The sequence below is a fragment of the Oxyura jamaicensis genome, chromosome 1, assembly GCF_011077185.1.
Source record: "Oxyura jamaicensis isolate SHBP4307 breed ruddy duck chromosome 1, BPBGC_Ojam_1.0, whole genome shotgun sequence".
Classification (NCBI taxonomy): Eukaryota; Metazoa; Chordata; class Aves; order Anseriformes; family Anatidae; genus Oxyura; species Oxyura jamaicensis.
In genome coordinates, this window is record NC_048893.1 from 177340042 (window position 1) to 177356564 (window position 16523).

At 46.4% G+C, this 16523-nt stretch overlaps 2 protein-coding genes and 1 long non-coding RNA gene across 7 annotated transcripts in view; 2 read left to right on the forward strand and 1 right to left on the reverse strand.

Moving 5' to 3' along the window:
* TMEM272 (transmembrane protein 272) overlaps positions 1-1505 on the reverse strand; it is a 19915-nt gene extending 18410 nt beyond the window's left edge. Inside the window, exon 1 of the mRNA XM_035323549.1 lies at positions 916-1505. The gene's annotated coding sequence lies outside the window, so the exon portion shown is untranslated. The remainder of the gene's footprint in view (positions 1-915) is intronic.
* Positions 1-3563, forward strand: part of LOC118165513 — a 15251-nt gene extending 11688 nt beyond the window's left edge. For all 5 annotated transcript variants that reach the window (XR_004750091.1, XR_004750084.1, XR_004750088.1 and 2 more), the window contains one exon: positions 2475-3563. This is a non-coding gene — a long non-coding RNA (uncharacterized LOC118165513). The remainder of the gene's footprint in view (positions 1-2474) is intronic.
* A 9611-nt stretch (positions 3564-13174) lies between these two features.
* On the forward strand, positions 13175-14646 carry CCDC70 (coiled-coil domain containing 70). Its single transcript, XM_035315359.1, has one exon. It carries the CDS (start codon positions 13765-13767, stop codon positions 14398-14400), a length of 636 nt encoding a protein of 211 aa, XP_035171250.1. The 5' UTR covers positions 13175-13764; the 3' UTR covers positions 14401-14646.
* Positions 14647-16523: the final 1877 nt, after the last annotated feature.

Here is a 16523-nt window from a genome sequence, read left to right on the forward strand (position 1 = left end):
CTCCCAAAAGTTGTTGCCTGAGGTCACTTCCACAAGATGACAGTACCTACCCTTGCATTCACAGGTGCCAACAAGGGGGGGGGTGGGAGGGGTGGACAAGTTGCTGAGGCCCTACATCTCTCCATGTAGCCACTTCTTGGGGTGGCAAGTTGCAACCCAGAGAGCACAGAGCCACGGCACCCCTGTGCCTCCCACAGCCTCTCCTCCAAACACCTCCCCTCTGCTCTGTGCCCTCTCTGAAGTTGACCGGTGGCTGATGCCCATCCAGCACTAATGCCACGTCCCACATCACTGGCTTCTTTTCTAACTCTGCTCCTTGTCCCAACAAGCAGCAGTGACAAGCCTCCTTAGCACAGACCCTCCAGCCTGGTCTTTTCTTTATTTCAGGCAGTTTTGGCTTTGAACTGTTGTGCTGGTCATTATTCTCACCCTAAATATTTAGGTTACAAGGGACAAAAGGAGCACCATGACCCACAGCATCAGCCCCAAGGAGGACCACTTCCACACCTGCCCTACAGCATTCAGTCTCTGCTCAAACTTAGCTGTGCCTTCTCCTAGCTTCAGGTGCCCCAGACGGGACTCAGGAGCACAGCAGGCAGATTCACCAGCACTTCCCAAAACCCCAGCTCCCACCCAAAATTGTTGAAAGGTGCAGGGTCCTGCTGGGACACAGCCAGTGCTCATGGTCCAGCCAGCCCCTCCAGGGCAAGGGCTCTTCTCCGAAGGTTGCTAGAGAAAATGTTTTTTCTTTGTTTCCTCAAAAAATTCACAGCAAAGTGAATGCTTAGAGAACAATCTAAATTAATGTAATTATAAAGTAATCCCAAAGCCAGTTTCCTCCTGACAACCCCCCCAGCCCCACACTGGCTTTTACCCTACACGCCTTTCCAGAGCATCCTCCACCTTCCCTCTTACCTGCGAGCTCTGTGGGACCTGAACCCCTTCACCGGCACTCCTGGGAGATGGGGCTGGGAAACCACAAAATCCAGCCTTGGGCAGAAGCCAGAAGGGAGAGCTTGTCAGGACCCTGCCCACCGGGATGAGGTGTGGCAGGGGCTTTCAGGTGCTTTTCTTCCTCCTCGCCTCCTGCTTGTGCACTTCTTGGCAGCTGGAGGGGCTGCAGGATGCGGGATGTGGGGTGCGGGATGTGGGGTGTAGGATGTAGGATGAAGGATGTGGGATGTGGGATGCAGGAGCTCTTGCTGTTGAAGCCAGTCCTCCTCCGTTTCCCCACTCCCACGGCTGGCTGCAGCCACAGCCCACCCGGGCGGCTCCACCGTGTCAGCAGGGGGAAGCAAAGGGCCCCACAGAGCTGTGGCTGTGCGGGAGGAGAAAAGACAATTCCTTCGCAAAAGCTTTTATTAAAAAAATGAATAATGCTTTCTCCTACAATCAGTAGTGAATATCGAGTGCTTAGTCCATCCTTCATGCAATTTCCCCCCTTCCTATTGATGCAATTGATAGAGCTCTTTGCATAGCTAGAAAAGCTGGCTGCTTTTTCTTTTGTGACTGTGGTAGAGGTCTTTTTGTTAGGTGGGTGCTTGCGTCCCGTCAGCAGGTGACAGCTTGCTACCTCAGGTCTAATTACGTGTGTGGCATCCCCTCCTGGACAGCACTTGTTCGGTGCAAGACAAAAGTGGATTTGAGGGACAGCGCTTCGCCAGGATAAGCGACAGCATTAGGGAAGGTGGATGTGCATTGGGAATCCTTTCAGAAAGGCCCACAGAGAAGGGACAGGTGACCTGCTGCAGTGGTCACCGGCAGGGAGCTGGCAAAGGGACTGCTCTCGCTCAGAAGGGACAATCCTGCCTTCAGCTGTCAGGGTGGTGCAGCTCATCCCAGCTGTAATTCCCAGCTTAAAGCACTGATAATTGTCAGCAAAATGTATGGGTGGGGGCATAAACACAAGTGCTGAAAGCAATCAAAGAGAGATCTAACTTCCAGCAGAGAGATCTAACTGCACCAGCAGCTTGGCACCTTCATGAGCAATAAGCTCCAAGTGGAGAGGCTGCAGCGAGTCCCAGGGAAGGAGCTGGGAGCACAAGGTGGGGCAGCAGCAAACACGGGATAAAATCCCACTTTGAGCTGATTCTGCCACTATAAAGCAGGAAAATTTCAGAGAGAAAAGGAAGATTTTTGCTAACATGGTTTTAGAGACAAGGCTGGAATCTTGGGGAGTTTTAGCTAAGGGACTTTGGCAGCCAAGCAAAGAGTAAGACAAAGGCTTTTATTCATTGCACTTAACAATGAGTTTGTTTGAGCACTTACGCGGGAACCCAGTTCCTCTGTATGGTCAGTGAAGAGAGAGGGGAAACTCTCCCAGAAGACTCTTTGATGCTCTCCACTGTGCTGGAAGAGGTGCAGCACGAGCGCACGTGAACATGTGGGCTGAGTGGCCAAACCAGGTACCACGGCTTTGTGTGGTCCCAGTTCTTCTTTAATAAAACCTAAAAAACCTTCCTCTTCCAACAGAGAAAGCTGCTCTTCCCCGTTGTTCCCAGGCTCTGGCACATCACTAGAAACAGCTGGAACATCAACAAGTCTTGAAGTCACCATCTTGAGTTTATGCCACTCACCTCTTTTGGGGTCCTTTCTCTCACCCTCACCAAAACTGAGTACTTTTGCCATAGGACTTTCTCCTAACTCAACAACTCAGAAGTCGAAATCAACACAAAAACAGTCCCCCATGTCCTACATTTGCTGTTGTTTTCAAATTGGAAGAATCTGGCTTGGTTTTCCTAAGTGCTGCATGTGATCAGGGATGTCACATTTTCTTGTAAAAAATGTCCTCATACATTGAAATATAAACAGCCCATGGGAAAGAAATTCAGTTTATATTTAATTTCTTCCACTGTTCAAGGCAAAAAAAAAAAAAAAAAAAAAAAAAAAAAAGTATACTTATGTGCTGAGAAGTGCTCTGCTCGCTCAGGGGAAACCAGTCATCAGTACTGACTTACCAGCTTTTTAATGACAGGCTGTAGGGATGCCAGAAATTATGGCATTCAATCATCACAAAAGATCACGGCGAAAAATAGAGGGGACCGGGAGTCCCGGTGGGAAGCGCCACCAGCGCTGGTTCTAGCTAATCAGCAGTGAGGCTTCGGGGTGCCATTAAACTGCTCGATTCTGGTGGTTTTAAAGGCAGATTTCAGGCAGCCTTGAGGAGATGCTGACTGTGACCTGCTGCTAGTGCTGTCGGGGTGGTGAGTTGTCATCCTTGGTCCAAAGTCTCCGGGCAGTGTAAGCCAGGAGGTCGCTATCTCCATCTCCTGGGATGTCTGGGAGCTGCAGAGCTCTGTGCAGGGAGGACTTTGTAAAACGCTTCTGCCTGTTGTTACGCACAAAATCAGACAAGGCACTTTCTTCTCACGCACATCACTACAGAGGTTTTAGTGTGTGTGACTGTCACAGTAAGAGAGCGGCCTGAAGCCTGCCACTGCGGCTATTTCAGTTCCTCAGTTTCTTCCTCAAAGACTGTCTTGGGGAAGCGAGCATTATTTGCTGGTCTCCATGGCAGTTTACTTGGCCAATGCCCAAGCGACAAAGCAGAAAAATGAGAAAATATCAGACTGTCTGCTTCACGCTTCTCCTTACTCAAGGCAATTTATCATAATGTAATCTAAGAAATAGATGGAAAAATGACCAGATATGCTGGATAACCTATGGGAAGAGTAACTTTAATAAAGTCTGGTAAGGGATAGATTCAAATATCCAACACACAAGCAGAGGAGGACTACATTTGCCTAGGAAAGTAGATTATGAGCCACAAAGCTGTGGCTAAGGACATCTGCAAGCCTCTAGCCCTGGGTGCTGGGAGATCATCCTAAGAAAGTAACAGGAGGTGTTTCCTGGATCTGGAGTCACTGTCCAGGTCAGGGTGTTCTGACCTCATTTGCTTGTGTCTTTGACACTTCACTGACTCTATCGAATGGGATTGAAATCAACAAATGGACTCCGAACTTGTTAGAGGGAACAGCCAGATGGCAAGACCCAAGGCTATGGCACACGGTACATTTCCATAGGAAGCCAGGATAAAAGAAAAAAAAAATGCTAGTGTTTGAAAAGTGACTAAAAAAGGACTTCCTCAGGAATGTGTGCTGTTTTCCTGTAGTGAAAAAAGAGCTTTCTTACATTTGTATTGAATTGCATTCATCACAGGTGTTCATTCGTCACTGGCAACTCAGGAGGTGAATCTGTCAGATGTCCTGGGCAAAGAAAGTTTCCCTTGAAATAACGCATGCAGTGATATTAAAAGTCCAATCCTCATTGCCCCTGCTACCTGCCAGTAACAAGTTGTGCAAATTAATGTGAGCAAAATTTACCCATAAGCCCTGAATATTAATCAGGAAATTCCTATGTTCTTTAAACTTGCAATAATAGAAATGAATTACTTAAAATATGAAAACTAAGGCTCCTGCTGAGGTCCATGTATTTGTTTATGCCACTATGGAGATGCTAGACAAATGTTTAGAGTTTGTAAAATCCTTGGGGAATCCCTGAAAAAATGGAGTGGGGAAAAAAAGGATTAGCTCCAACAACAAGGGCATCATAAAGATACTGAACATTTCTGTCTTAATTGTGCTTCGTGCTAGAGTATAAGGGAAAGTTATCACAGCTGAATAAAATGCTGGATTCTCTTAGCAGCAAAATGCCTCATTTAGTATAAAAGCAGGAATAAACCGCTCAGATCTAAAATATGGTTGACAAAAAAAAAAAAAAAAAAAACACAAAAAGTTAATAACTCATAAAGGTTTTACAAACAATGAAAAAACCCAAAGGCTGTAAAGTTACTATGCATAAAATATGATAATCTAAAGCAGCAGTTTAATTTGCACTTCTGCAGATCAGAGCTAATATTCCCACTGTACACAGCCATAAATAAAATGTATTGTTCCACTGACAGCAGACAAAAACACTGTGCATTTTCATGTGTTTTATTTGATTGTTTCACTTATAAAATTCGGCTTTTGCCCCCTGTCAGTGCATTTAACTCAGAGGATAACAGAACAAACTTGACACCATATCTGTTAGCAGCACTGACGATACTAATCCTCCAAAGGCAATGACCCAGACCTTTCCTTGTAGTCTTATGGAGAAACAACCGTACATTTATTGTCGAGTGATTACAGCATGCAATAAAAAGTTGGTGAAGAGTTTCAAAGCAGGAATACTGCAGAATGGTTGAGCGACTCCGAACAAGCGGAGGACGGAGTTCACTGCAGCACTCAGATACACGGAGCTGGGAATCTCTGGGGCAGAACTTCCATTAGGGCCAGGGGAGAGCAACGGCTTCATTTAGTTCCCTAAATGTAGGCAGTTAGTCCCACCTGAGATGTATCTCATCATCCTGCCTGAAGCCACCAGACCAGAAGGGTATGGGGTCTCCTGCAGGTCCCATGACGTATCTGCCAGCCCTGGACAGGAGTCCTGTACAATTGAGGGCATCTCAAATGCAGGAATTAGGATTATTTTTTTTTTTTTTGCCTTCTGTATGGCCATGCTGGAGGTGCTGGAGCCCCCATGTGAGCGAGAGAACCTGCAGAAATAACCCTCACCTCTGTGTATGTTTGTGTGTGTATTTGAGGTTTGAGGTGGGAATCCCAGCTCATGGTTTGCTTGAGAAAGGTGCTTCAGCAGCAGCCATGTGTTTCCACGTGCAGAACATTAGCATTGTCTGATGGCTGGAGAAGGTTGTCACAGTTCTCTAGACACCTGGACACACCAGCACTGGCATGGCATAACAAGACCTGTACTTTGGGCTCTCTTTGGGTCTGTTCAAGAACAGACCTGAGTTTCAGGTACCAAATACAATTTTAGATCTAGTTGTAGATGTACGGAAGCCAGGTTAGGAGCCAGCTCAGCCTGGAGCTAGAGTAAATTGGGCCTCTGGCTGATAAGTGAGCAAGCAGACTCACTTGTGCAAATGGTCCAATTTTTGGTGAAATGCTAGGCCTATCGTTGCATCTCCTGATGAAAATCTGTTTCAGAGGTGTGCTATCATTTGAGGCCCAGTTATAAATTCTACTGTCCCAAGGGTTTTATTTTTCCTTTGTGAGTAAGATGTTGACAGTGCTTGTTTGGGCTGCTCAAGTACCTCGATTCTCAGCAGATGGCACTATGCTCAAAGGTTGACTCTGGGAGGCGCAGGACCTTGGTCCAAGGAGATGTAGAGGTGTTTTTATGGAGTTTGGGTACATAAGCAAGTTCCCAGTACCTGGCTAGCAAGCTGCAGCTGCTGGTGCACAACCTGCCCCACGTGGGTCAAGAGTGGGGAAAGAAGTCACGTTGCCCTGGAGAGAACATGGAGTGGGCACAGCCCTTGGGGGAAGCACCACATCCCATGCAATACTCCCACAAGAACAGCAACCCCATTCATATGGGCATAGATGTGAATATGGGATATGGGTGTCTTGTATTCTCATACCATCTCATCAGGAGCAGCACTTCCGCTTCCTTGGTCCACGGTTCCCCTCTGCAATAACAGCTTGCTCACAGGCTTCATTCATGTTCCCCACGTGGCACAAACTGAACAGTTGTCTCAGGAGTGGCAGTTCCCGAGGCAAATAAATCAATTTAAAATTCAACATAATCTATAATTTGAATGGAGAAATAAAGAATGGGAAGAAGGAAAGGCAGAAGGAGCGGAGGGGATGTGGGACACACAGCAGAGGTGCTGGATGGCTTGTTGTTAACACCATGCTGTTCTGCTCTACATCTGCTTTTGCTTTGTTTTTTTTGTTTTGGCCTGAGAGTAAGCAGAAGACTGAGATAACTGAGGTGCTTTTATATCTTGGTCTCTTCTTATCCACAGGAGGAAAAGAGAATAGCAGCAAAGAAGATACTTGATATACGTGCTGGTGATTGCAAGTAGCACAGCCAAAGCTAGTTTCAAGGGATGCCAGATTCAATACAGGCCTCGAGTAGGGTCCCCAACAGAAACCCAGCACAGAAGGATGATCTCAGTGCTCTTCTGCTCTGAGGCAGAATAGAACTAGGTTATTCACCATTTTCCATTAGTCTTTGAAAACAGTGTGCATATGAGGCACAAAGCATTGATTTGACAAAATTGGGTGCTTCCTGCCTTTTCGTTGAGTTACAGCTGGGGTCACAGGATCCTCAGATCTGTAAGTCAAGCACAAGTGGACTTAGGAAACAGCAAGAACTAACTAAAAATGATTTAGGACTAGAGTTTACCTCACCTGCTGCCAAATTAGCTAAGAAAGCATGTCACAAGGCCTGCTTAGTATCTTTGGAGGGTAGGAAAGTTGCACAGAAACCAGAGCATGACACTCTTGTTGGCCATACCTTGCCCTGAGTATTAGGGAGATCTGAGTGTTAACTGAAAGAAAAGGTCTGTGTCCCTTTTGGAGTCTATTCAGCTCAAACCCTGCCTGTGTGTAATGAGTACCTGCCAGACTTCAACCTAAAATGTGGAAAAATGATAGTGTGAGGCTATTTCGGTTTCCTTTGTTTAACCTAACCATTCGGTGTGTTGCCCTCTGTGTTCACCTTGGAGGTGTTACAATGCAGAAACCTCTCTGGAAGACGTTCACAAGGACTGTTCCTCCTGGTGGGTCACTGTGCAAAGCCTGAGGTAATTTTTGTGCTCTCTTCCCTTGGTGCATGGATTATTACCTCAGGTTACTCACATCCTAACATGTAATATTTCATTTGCAGGAAACTTCGTCCTTGAGCTCTTGGCCATTAGTTTCCTCCCCAGGAGATACTGAGTGCTGGTGCTGTCCTTTCACGTGTGCCCAGTTCATTAAGCCATTCAAGGTGCCACCTACTGCAGCTGCAGAGAGGGCATGGCAGTCCTGTGCTGGGTAGGACAAGACAGTTCTCTCCTGTTTAATCTCTCCAGCCTCACTTCTCCAGGCACTGTCCTGCTTTGTATGTGCTACACACAGCCTAAGGGCCATGGCTAGTGGGGGCCCTAGGGGTTACTGTGATGAATAATAGTAATAAAAACACATGGCGAGTCTTTTTTTTTTTTTTTTTTAATCAACATTGCTGACTTTATTCAGTATTAGAAAAATAGCAATATTTGCCAGAAATTCTGAGAGATTAACCTTGACCCAAATGTAGCGGGAGGCCTCATGACATATAGAAACAGCAGAGAAGAAATAAAGAAAATGAGAAATGCCTTCAGAAAAGAGAGGAGTGTGGGGAATGTGGCTTTTTTAGATGAACCTACAGGGTTGATGTTTTTGTTTGGAACAGGGTTGTTAAGATGGTTTCTCAGTATTTGTGGAGGTGCATGGCTGCACTGGAAAGATGTCTCTCCATCTGCTTTTGTAAGATGATGAAGTGATGAAGTATCTGTGACTGAAGGACACTGTCTCTGGGAACTCTGGAAAGTGGTTTTGATATTTTTTTTTTTTTCCTAAAGCTGAGATTTAACAAGTGGGATTGTAACCCAAACTGGGCTTTGATACGCCACTGGAAGGTACTCAAAGTTCCTTCCACCGAACATCGGTCTGATTTTCTATGGCATATATGGGGCTCTCAGTAAGGTCAGTTAAGATATTTTTGTGATTCCCCATCTCTCACCATCTCGTTTTCTCTCTAAAAATATCTGCTTCCAAAGCCCAAAGATACCCGAGCACTTGCATGAACAACAGTTGATCCCTCACGTAGAGTAACATTTTGAGGAACACAGATGCTCCCTTGAATGACTTAGCTCCATGTGGAGAGAAATTAAAGACTCCTAACAGGTGAGAAAATCTGATGAGGTGTCTATAAACATTGGTCAGAAAGTGACTGATACCATTTTAATGAAGGATGAAGGGCTATTGAGGCAGAGCAGCCACTCACCCACCCTGAGGACCACTGGTATGTGGTGGAAATGTCACCAAAAGGCAAGCCTGTCCTCACTGCTCCGAGCCATCACTGGGACACTGACAAACACACACACACACACATAGGAATCATAGAATAGAAATCATAGAATCATTAGGGTTGGAAAATACCTCCAAGATCATCTGGTCCAACCATCCCCCTACCACCAGTGTCACCCACTAAACCGTGTCCCTAAGCACCACGTCCAGCCTTGCCTCGAACATCCCCAGGGACGGTGACTCCACCGCCTCCCTGGGCAACCCATCCCAGCACCTGACTGCTCTTTCTGAGAAGAAATGTCTCCTCATTTCCAACCTGAACCTCCCCTGGCACAACTTGAGGCCATTCCCTCTCGTCCTATCACTGGTTACCTGTGAGAAGAGGCCGAACCCCAGCTCCCCATACCTCCCTTTCAAGTAGTTGTAGAGTTGCAGGGCTCGTGTTGGAGCAGCATGGTTGATCCTCAGAGCTGAGGCTTCCTCTGTGCATTGCCTGCCACAGCAGCACTGGGACCATGATCTTAACTGGAACCTCAGGGTGCTTCTGTGGTACAACCGAGGTGGGCAGAGGGGTGCCAGGACTGCTTGGTGCTCTGGGCAAAGGATCCAGGTGGCTTTTTGTCTCCTGGCACCTCTTTGTCTTCCAGGTGTCGTTGCCACGACAGCAGCCGCCTGTCATCACTGCACAAGGTGAGGAATGGGCAGTTCAACGCAAAAACATCCCCAAAATCCTCATCCATATACAGAATCCAGGCAAATTTCCAAGTCCTGAGAATACCTCATACTTTTCTATATCCCTTCCTCCCCCATTCCTTACAACTTGAAAGGATATTTTTTTTCCTGATGTGCCAGAGACCAATGTTTTGCCCAGCCAGTCCTTGCCAGGAAGGTTGTTGCTGGTAGCAGTGATGCTGGAAGTACTTTGAGTGAAATCCACCCCTACATTTTCACCAGGAAATTTGTGTTGAAATGGCAAAGGATGAGCAGCTGAAAGATGAAAGACCCTCTTTGTCCTCTTCAGCACCGCAACCTACTTGGTGAGGAGGAAAGGGACTACTGAAAAAAAAAAATCAGAAGAGGAAGAAACATCATGCCCTGCTGCAGCAACCCTGTGGATTGATGGTGAGAGCTGGAATGACAGAAATTTATTTTCACCAGAAGTTTCACCACGCCACTCGGTGCTTATTGTGCTGCTTATGTCACTTGTGTCACCAAAACCTCTTGCCTAGAAAAACAATTTTTCTCTTAAAGCTCAGACAGCGGTTGACTAACTAGCATTCCTTCCAACATGAGTGTTTTCCAGCTATGGTGTTGGACAGGGAGCTATACCAGGAACATACAGTACATGAAAACATTCTGGGAAGAAACAGTCCCTGGAGGCAGGGATGAAGCAAAACTAAAAGGAGAGAAAAACCTTTTCACAATCAAAGGCAACCCACTTGCAAAGAGAGAAATATCTCATCTGGGAAGAAGAAAAGAGGCTGGGGGTAACAAGAGGCTTGCCAGGACAGCAAGACTTTCTCAGTAAACAGGATTGTATTTGAACTATTCCATGTAAAACAAACAAACAAACCAAACCAAACAAAAGAAAACAAAGAAACAACAACAACAAAAAACATAGTTTCTGAACTTCAGACAAGGAATATCAGAGCCATTCCACTAGAAAGAAGTATTTTGGTAGAAACTTCTTCTAACTAAAATACTATGACCTTTGAAGGTCTGGAAAAAAAAAAAAAAAAAAAAAAAGATCTGAAACAGCTTCTAAGTCTTGTCTCCTACTAATCGTGATGGTTTTTAATCCTGGTTTCTCATACACTCCTTTTGAAGCATCTCATTCTTTCTACCTGTCCTGAGTTGCCAGCTGAATGGTTGTTTTTATCACCAACCAGGCTCAATTACTGAGATTAATTTGGCCCAAAGTCTCACAGAGAGATTCCTGTGGCTCACAGAAGCAGCCTACAACCAAACAGGAACTAAACAGCCTCCTCTAAGGTTTAACACCATTTCAGCAGAAAAATAGGGACAATACCTTCTGTCACCAAAGAGCCTCTTCCACATCCTGCGGTATCAGGAGTTGAGCTGCAACAGAAACACGAATCCAGGTTAAAATACCTTCTACAAATACAGTCCTCATCTTCAAATCCATTCATCCATCACTTCCTCCCAATGTCTTTGTAAGAGCAACCCGCTTAAAAATCTGCCATCTCATTTAAAGCAAGCCTCCAGGTAGATTTAGGATCACAGGTGAACTTCAGGGAAGTGTCTGGTCTTGTCTGTATGTTTGCTTAGCTTTTGAGCTCCATCACTTGATTTTGTTCAAATAACACAAGATACAGTAGCACCTACCCTAGCTGCCAAATTCAGGTGTACTATTGAGAAACATGATCTGAGCACGTGTCTAACACTTAGCATAAGTGCTGTTCATGTCTTCCAGCAGGTATCCCTAAAGGAGGAGGGGAGGTGAAGAGAGCAATACAACCCACAGGTGGGTGCTCTTCAGAAACAACCAGGATGAAAATGAAGCCAAGCACCAGCCTTGGCTCAGGCTGTGCCTGGAGCCCGAGGACTCCTTTCAGCTCCACCCTGCATCACTTGGCTTTGAATGGGTGATTTGAAGCTTTGTGAAATTACATCACTGTAGGTGCCCAGCGGGTCACTATCACCTGTGGGCGTCAGATCCCCAGGTGTCGTAAAGGACTGCTCCCATGTAAGTATTGCATGTCCCTGTTAGAGAGTTTTACAAATGCTAAATTTTTCAAAAACAGGACCACAATCACTTGATATCTTCGGGATCTTATATTTTTGATGGTAGGAGATGGTAAGAACGAGAACAGGAGTCCTGTGAAGTAAAGGGGTCGATTTATCCATTTCACTTTGCATCTATCCATAAGACTTCACTCCACTAAAAGAATGGAGCTTGGATCAGATTTGATAGCCATTAGTTCTGCACTCTTTGAGACGTCTGCAGAAACCCAATTATTATTATTTTGATGACAGTTGAAAGAGCATTTGCAGACTTGTGGAACAAAATGATGTAATTTGGCCATTTTCTGTGAGATACTAATGATGCTCTAATTGAAAAATGTACTCTGATGTAATTACCCTACATCTTTATAAACCTGCCTCAGGAGCACTATAAAAGAACAAATGGGAATATTTTTACTGTACCACGTGAGAAAAAGTCCTCAAAGTTTTGCTTGTATTATGTCATGAATGTTCTGGAGATGGAAGCCTCATAAAATTAAAATGCTTTCCTAATTTGATTTGGCAACCTCTTGGGGCAGGATCTGAAGGCAGCTTTAAGCACAGAAATCAAAGACAGACTTAAAGGAGGGACTCACACACACATGTGGGTGTCCTGTGCCCTTGTATGCCTTGGGGGATCTCCGTCAGCTTCCACCTGCAGCTCCTGAAGGACACAGGTTTCTGACATGCTACCATTTCCCAGACCACCTGCAGATAGGTTAGATATGCCCGAGTGCCTCAAATGGCACTAGATGACCGCGTGTAGGCCCCTGGGTTGCTTCCCCCATGCCAGAATCAAAGTTGTTATCCTAAGGAGTCATTCAGCTGAACCCTGAAAGGGCAAGAGGGAAGAGGAAAGGACTCCTTGGCTCTCCTTGTCCTTGTTTCTGTGGGAACCCCACAGAAAGTGTAGGGAGAGAAGAGCTGGTGTTAGGATCCCCTTTGGTGTAGAAATGGCTGGTGCTTCAGCTCCGAAACTCAAGTAGTAACACACTCCAGGCAATCAGCATTTGCTCACCTAATTTTTCCAGTCTTCTAGTCATGTGGTGTGGTACCACTAACCACCCCCCAAAGATGAGACAGCCCAGCTCGGTGTACACGCCAGTTCTTGCTGGGATCCTTGCCATACCAAGTGGGAGACACTGGTGGTGTCTTCACTCTCACTGCCTGAGAGTGAAGCACAAAATGTCTGCCTTCCTCACTTCCCATCCTCTGAGCACCCACAGAAAGCTCCTGCTCTAGGAGAAAGTTCAGGAGCCAGGAAGCAGCATGAGGAGAAAACAGCAGAGCCAGGATTCTCCTGCATTCACCCAAAGACCCCCAGCAGGTCCCCCCCAGCACAGTCCCTGCCTTCTCGATCATCACTGAGAGCACACACATCTTGCCATCACTTACACTGCATTTGCTGCCCCTGGAGCCTTTCCTGACTATTCAGTGAGGGATAGACAGGCTCATAATATATTAATAAGCAAGAGGGTTTTTTAAATTTATGACACAGCCTGCTCCCTGCTTTGGGCTGGAGTCGCAGTGCAGTAAGTCATAATAAATATAACGAGACCGTATAAATAAGGAACCAGCTTTAATCCTAGCTGCAGAATTATTAGGCAGGTTAATGAATGGAAAATCAGATTTTTGTTTTCTCTTCATTGTTCAAGTTTCTCTGGAAGCTGTGATTTTCAGGGTCTACCTGGGACTCTGTGAAGGGGCAGGAGACAGCCAAGAGTCAGAGAGGCAGGAGTGACTCAAGCACCAAAGGGAAAGGCCGGTGCCTCCATCCTTCACTTTGGGACCAGCTGAACCGGGGATCAGGGGAAGCAGTGTGGTGCCACTGGTTGGTGTCAGCACAGACAGCTCCTGGTCCCTCTCAAAAGCAGCAGCACCTGGCGTCATACTGGGAAACAACACAGAGAAATCGTTGCCTTTGTCCCACATGGCACCAATTCCCTTTTAGGTACCACCACAGCGAGTGCTGGCTGAGACCTGGGCAGGGATTTCTTTTTCACTCATGATAAATGCCTTTATTTCTGGTATAATGTCATTTTAAGCCAGCTGTGACGTACGTTTGGATGATAACATCACTGGCACCCATCAATCTTCTCTCCTTTGGGCCACAGAGTGAAGGGAAGGGCCAGGCTTGGTCTCTGCCCCCACCGTCAGCAAAGCGCACCAAGGCTGGACCATGAACCAGAGCTACAATTCTCAGGTGATGTCCTGCTCTCCCTATTTCTCCTCCCGCCAAGAGAAGCTCCTCATGAAGCTGCAGGCTGAGAAAGCCTTTCGGGAGGAGGTTCAGGGCTTTCAGAAGACAATGAAGAACTTTCGGGAGAAGATCAAGGCATTTCGGGAAAATATCGGAGCTTTCAAGATGGCCATCCAAGCCTTCTGGGAGGAGGAAAGGCCCATCTGGGAGGAGGCAGCTGCCTTTTTGGAGGAAGAAAATGCTTTTCAGGAGGAAGCAGAAACCTTCTGGAGGGAGTATTGTGACTTCTGGAAGCACTCTAATGCATTCTGGAAGAAGGATGCAGATTTCTGGAAAGAAGATCAGCTCCTCTGGGAGGAAGACAAAGTCCTTCTGGATGAGGACAGGGTCCTATGGGAAGAAGAAAAAGCCCTGTGGGCAGATGAAAAAGCTCTCCTGGAAGAGGAGAGAGCAGTCTGGAAAGATGAGGAAGAACTCCATGAAGACGAAAAAACCCTTGAGGAGGATAAGATATTGATCTGGCAGGAGGCCTTTGGTCCCGAGAGAGAGGACGGGCTCCTGGCTGTTGCTGGGGTTGGTTCTTGGGGTGTTGCTGCCTGCAGAGGAAGAGCATAAATTGTTCTCCTAGGCTTGGAAACATGAAAGCCACATATACAGGCATTTATTTAACAGTGCTGCACTTCAACCACTTCTCTGAAATAACATCTCTAGATTTAGGTGTAAATCAGAGTAGTTTGTTTGCTTGTTTGTTGCTGCTATTTGCTTTAAAGCCATTGCACACCTTTTCAGGACATTATTTGTTCTTTTGATATCTTGCAGTCTGAGCAATGGGTGGGTAAAGCCATGAGGTGAGGGCTTCATGGCTGAGATCGTGTTCTGGAGCTCACAACCACTCACCTAACTTTTTGAAGTTTCTACCGAGTCAACAGTTTATATAGAATCCATAGAACCGTAGAATCATAAAGGTTGGAAAAGCCCTCCAAGATCATCTGGTCCAACCATCCCCCTACCACCAGTGTCACCCACTAAACCATGTCCCTAAGCACCATGTCCAGCCTTGCCTTGAACACCCCCAGGGACGGTGACTCCACCACCTCCCTGGGCAACCCGTCCCAGTGCCTGACTGCTCTTTCTGAGAAGAAATGTCTCCTCATTTCCAACCTGAACCTCCCCTGGCACAACTTGAGGCCATTCCCTCTAGTCCTATCACTGGTTACCTGTGAGAAGAGGCTGACCCCCAGCTCCCCTCACCTTCATTTAGTTGTAGAGAGCAATAAGGTCTCCCCTGAGCCTCCTCTTCTCCAGACTAAACAATCCCAGTTCTCTCAGCTGCTCCTCACAGGACTTGTGCTCCAGGCCCTTCACCAGCTTCGTAGCCCTGCTCTGAACATGCTCCAGGGTCTCAATGTCCTTCTTGTAGTGAGGAGCCCAAAACTGAATACAGTACTCAAGGTGCAGCCTCACCAGACCTGAGTGCAGGGGAATATCAACTGATAAATGACGACCTTCCAACCCTCCACATTTAAGAGTCACAGTGAAGACTCCTATTAGTCTTAATGATGAAACTCCTGCTGTTCCACCAGGTTTGGACTCTGACTCCCCACATAACTTCTCAGGAGCATGACAGGAACATTACCTGCTCAGTTTAACCCCACACAGCCTCTGCCTAGCTGACAGGGGCAGAGGGTGGAGAGAGAGGTGGGAGAGACTACAGGAGTCAGCAGCATGTGGGAACAGATGCAAGCTGGAGGGAAACTTGGCAGCAAGTCCCTCAGCAAGGGGGAGATAAATTTAGCTGTGTGAGTATGTATGTGTGTGTGTAAGATCAGAAGATACATGCAGGGATTTGTGCTATTATTCACCTGCTGAGCAACTACTGCCAGAGCACCCCCTTCTTCTGCAAGGTGCAGGAGCCTCTTGAAGAAAATCCTCGATAGCTGCAGTGCAACACATGGTGGATGCTGAGCAATATTTTTTGTGGTGTGAACACAAATCTGGTGCCTTCTGCTGATAAAAGCAGCTGTGGCGCAGAGATTGCTGTTGTTCTTGCCCTGCCTTTCTGATATGTTGTGTTTTCTCTCAAGGATGAACTAAAATCAGATGCTTTGCTCTTCTGAAGGCAGAGCTGGAGAGGCTGATCTAGAGGCAAATCTCCCTGTGACCCTCTGCACATCCAGGAGACTGGGGTACAAGAGCAACAGTGACAATTCCTCCTCCTCTCAGTCAAACCAGGCTATGATCTTTCTCTGGTATGCTAGCATTAGCAGCTCACCCCCCCTTATGGGATATAATCCCATATATATGGGATTTTACACTGAAAAGGCTCAAGGATATGGTGTAGAAGCCTTTACAATTGCTGCTGAAGAATCGAGTGACTTCTGCAATTGCCCGGCATACCTGGGCTGTCACTCACCTTCAGTCCTTTGTGAGCTGCTGCAGGATAAGGCTGGGTGTCCTGATTAATTGCGCTCAGGACAAATTATGCACTATGTCTATCCTGAAAAACCCATGAATATTTATTGCTCAGTGAATAACCAGCCCATAAAAAAGCCAGCTGATTCAGCTGTGGTAAGAATGCTTTGCAACCTTTGTTATTATTATTCTATTATGTAAGCCAGAGATGAAAATGACCTATTAGACCATTCAGTGCAACTTCCTGCAAAATCAGGGGACTTACGCATTCGAGCTTTATCATTTAGGTGCTACAGAGAGAAAGAACCTTTCAGAAAATAACAGTA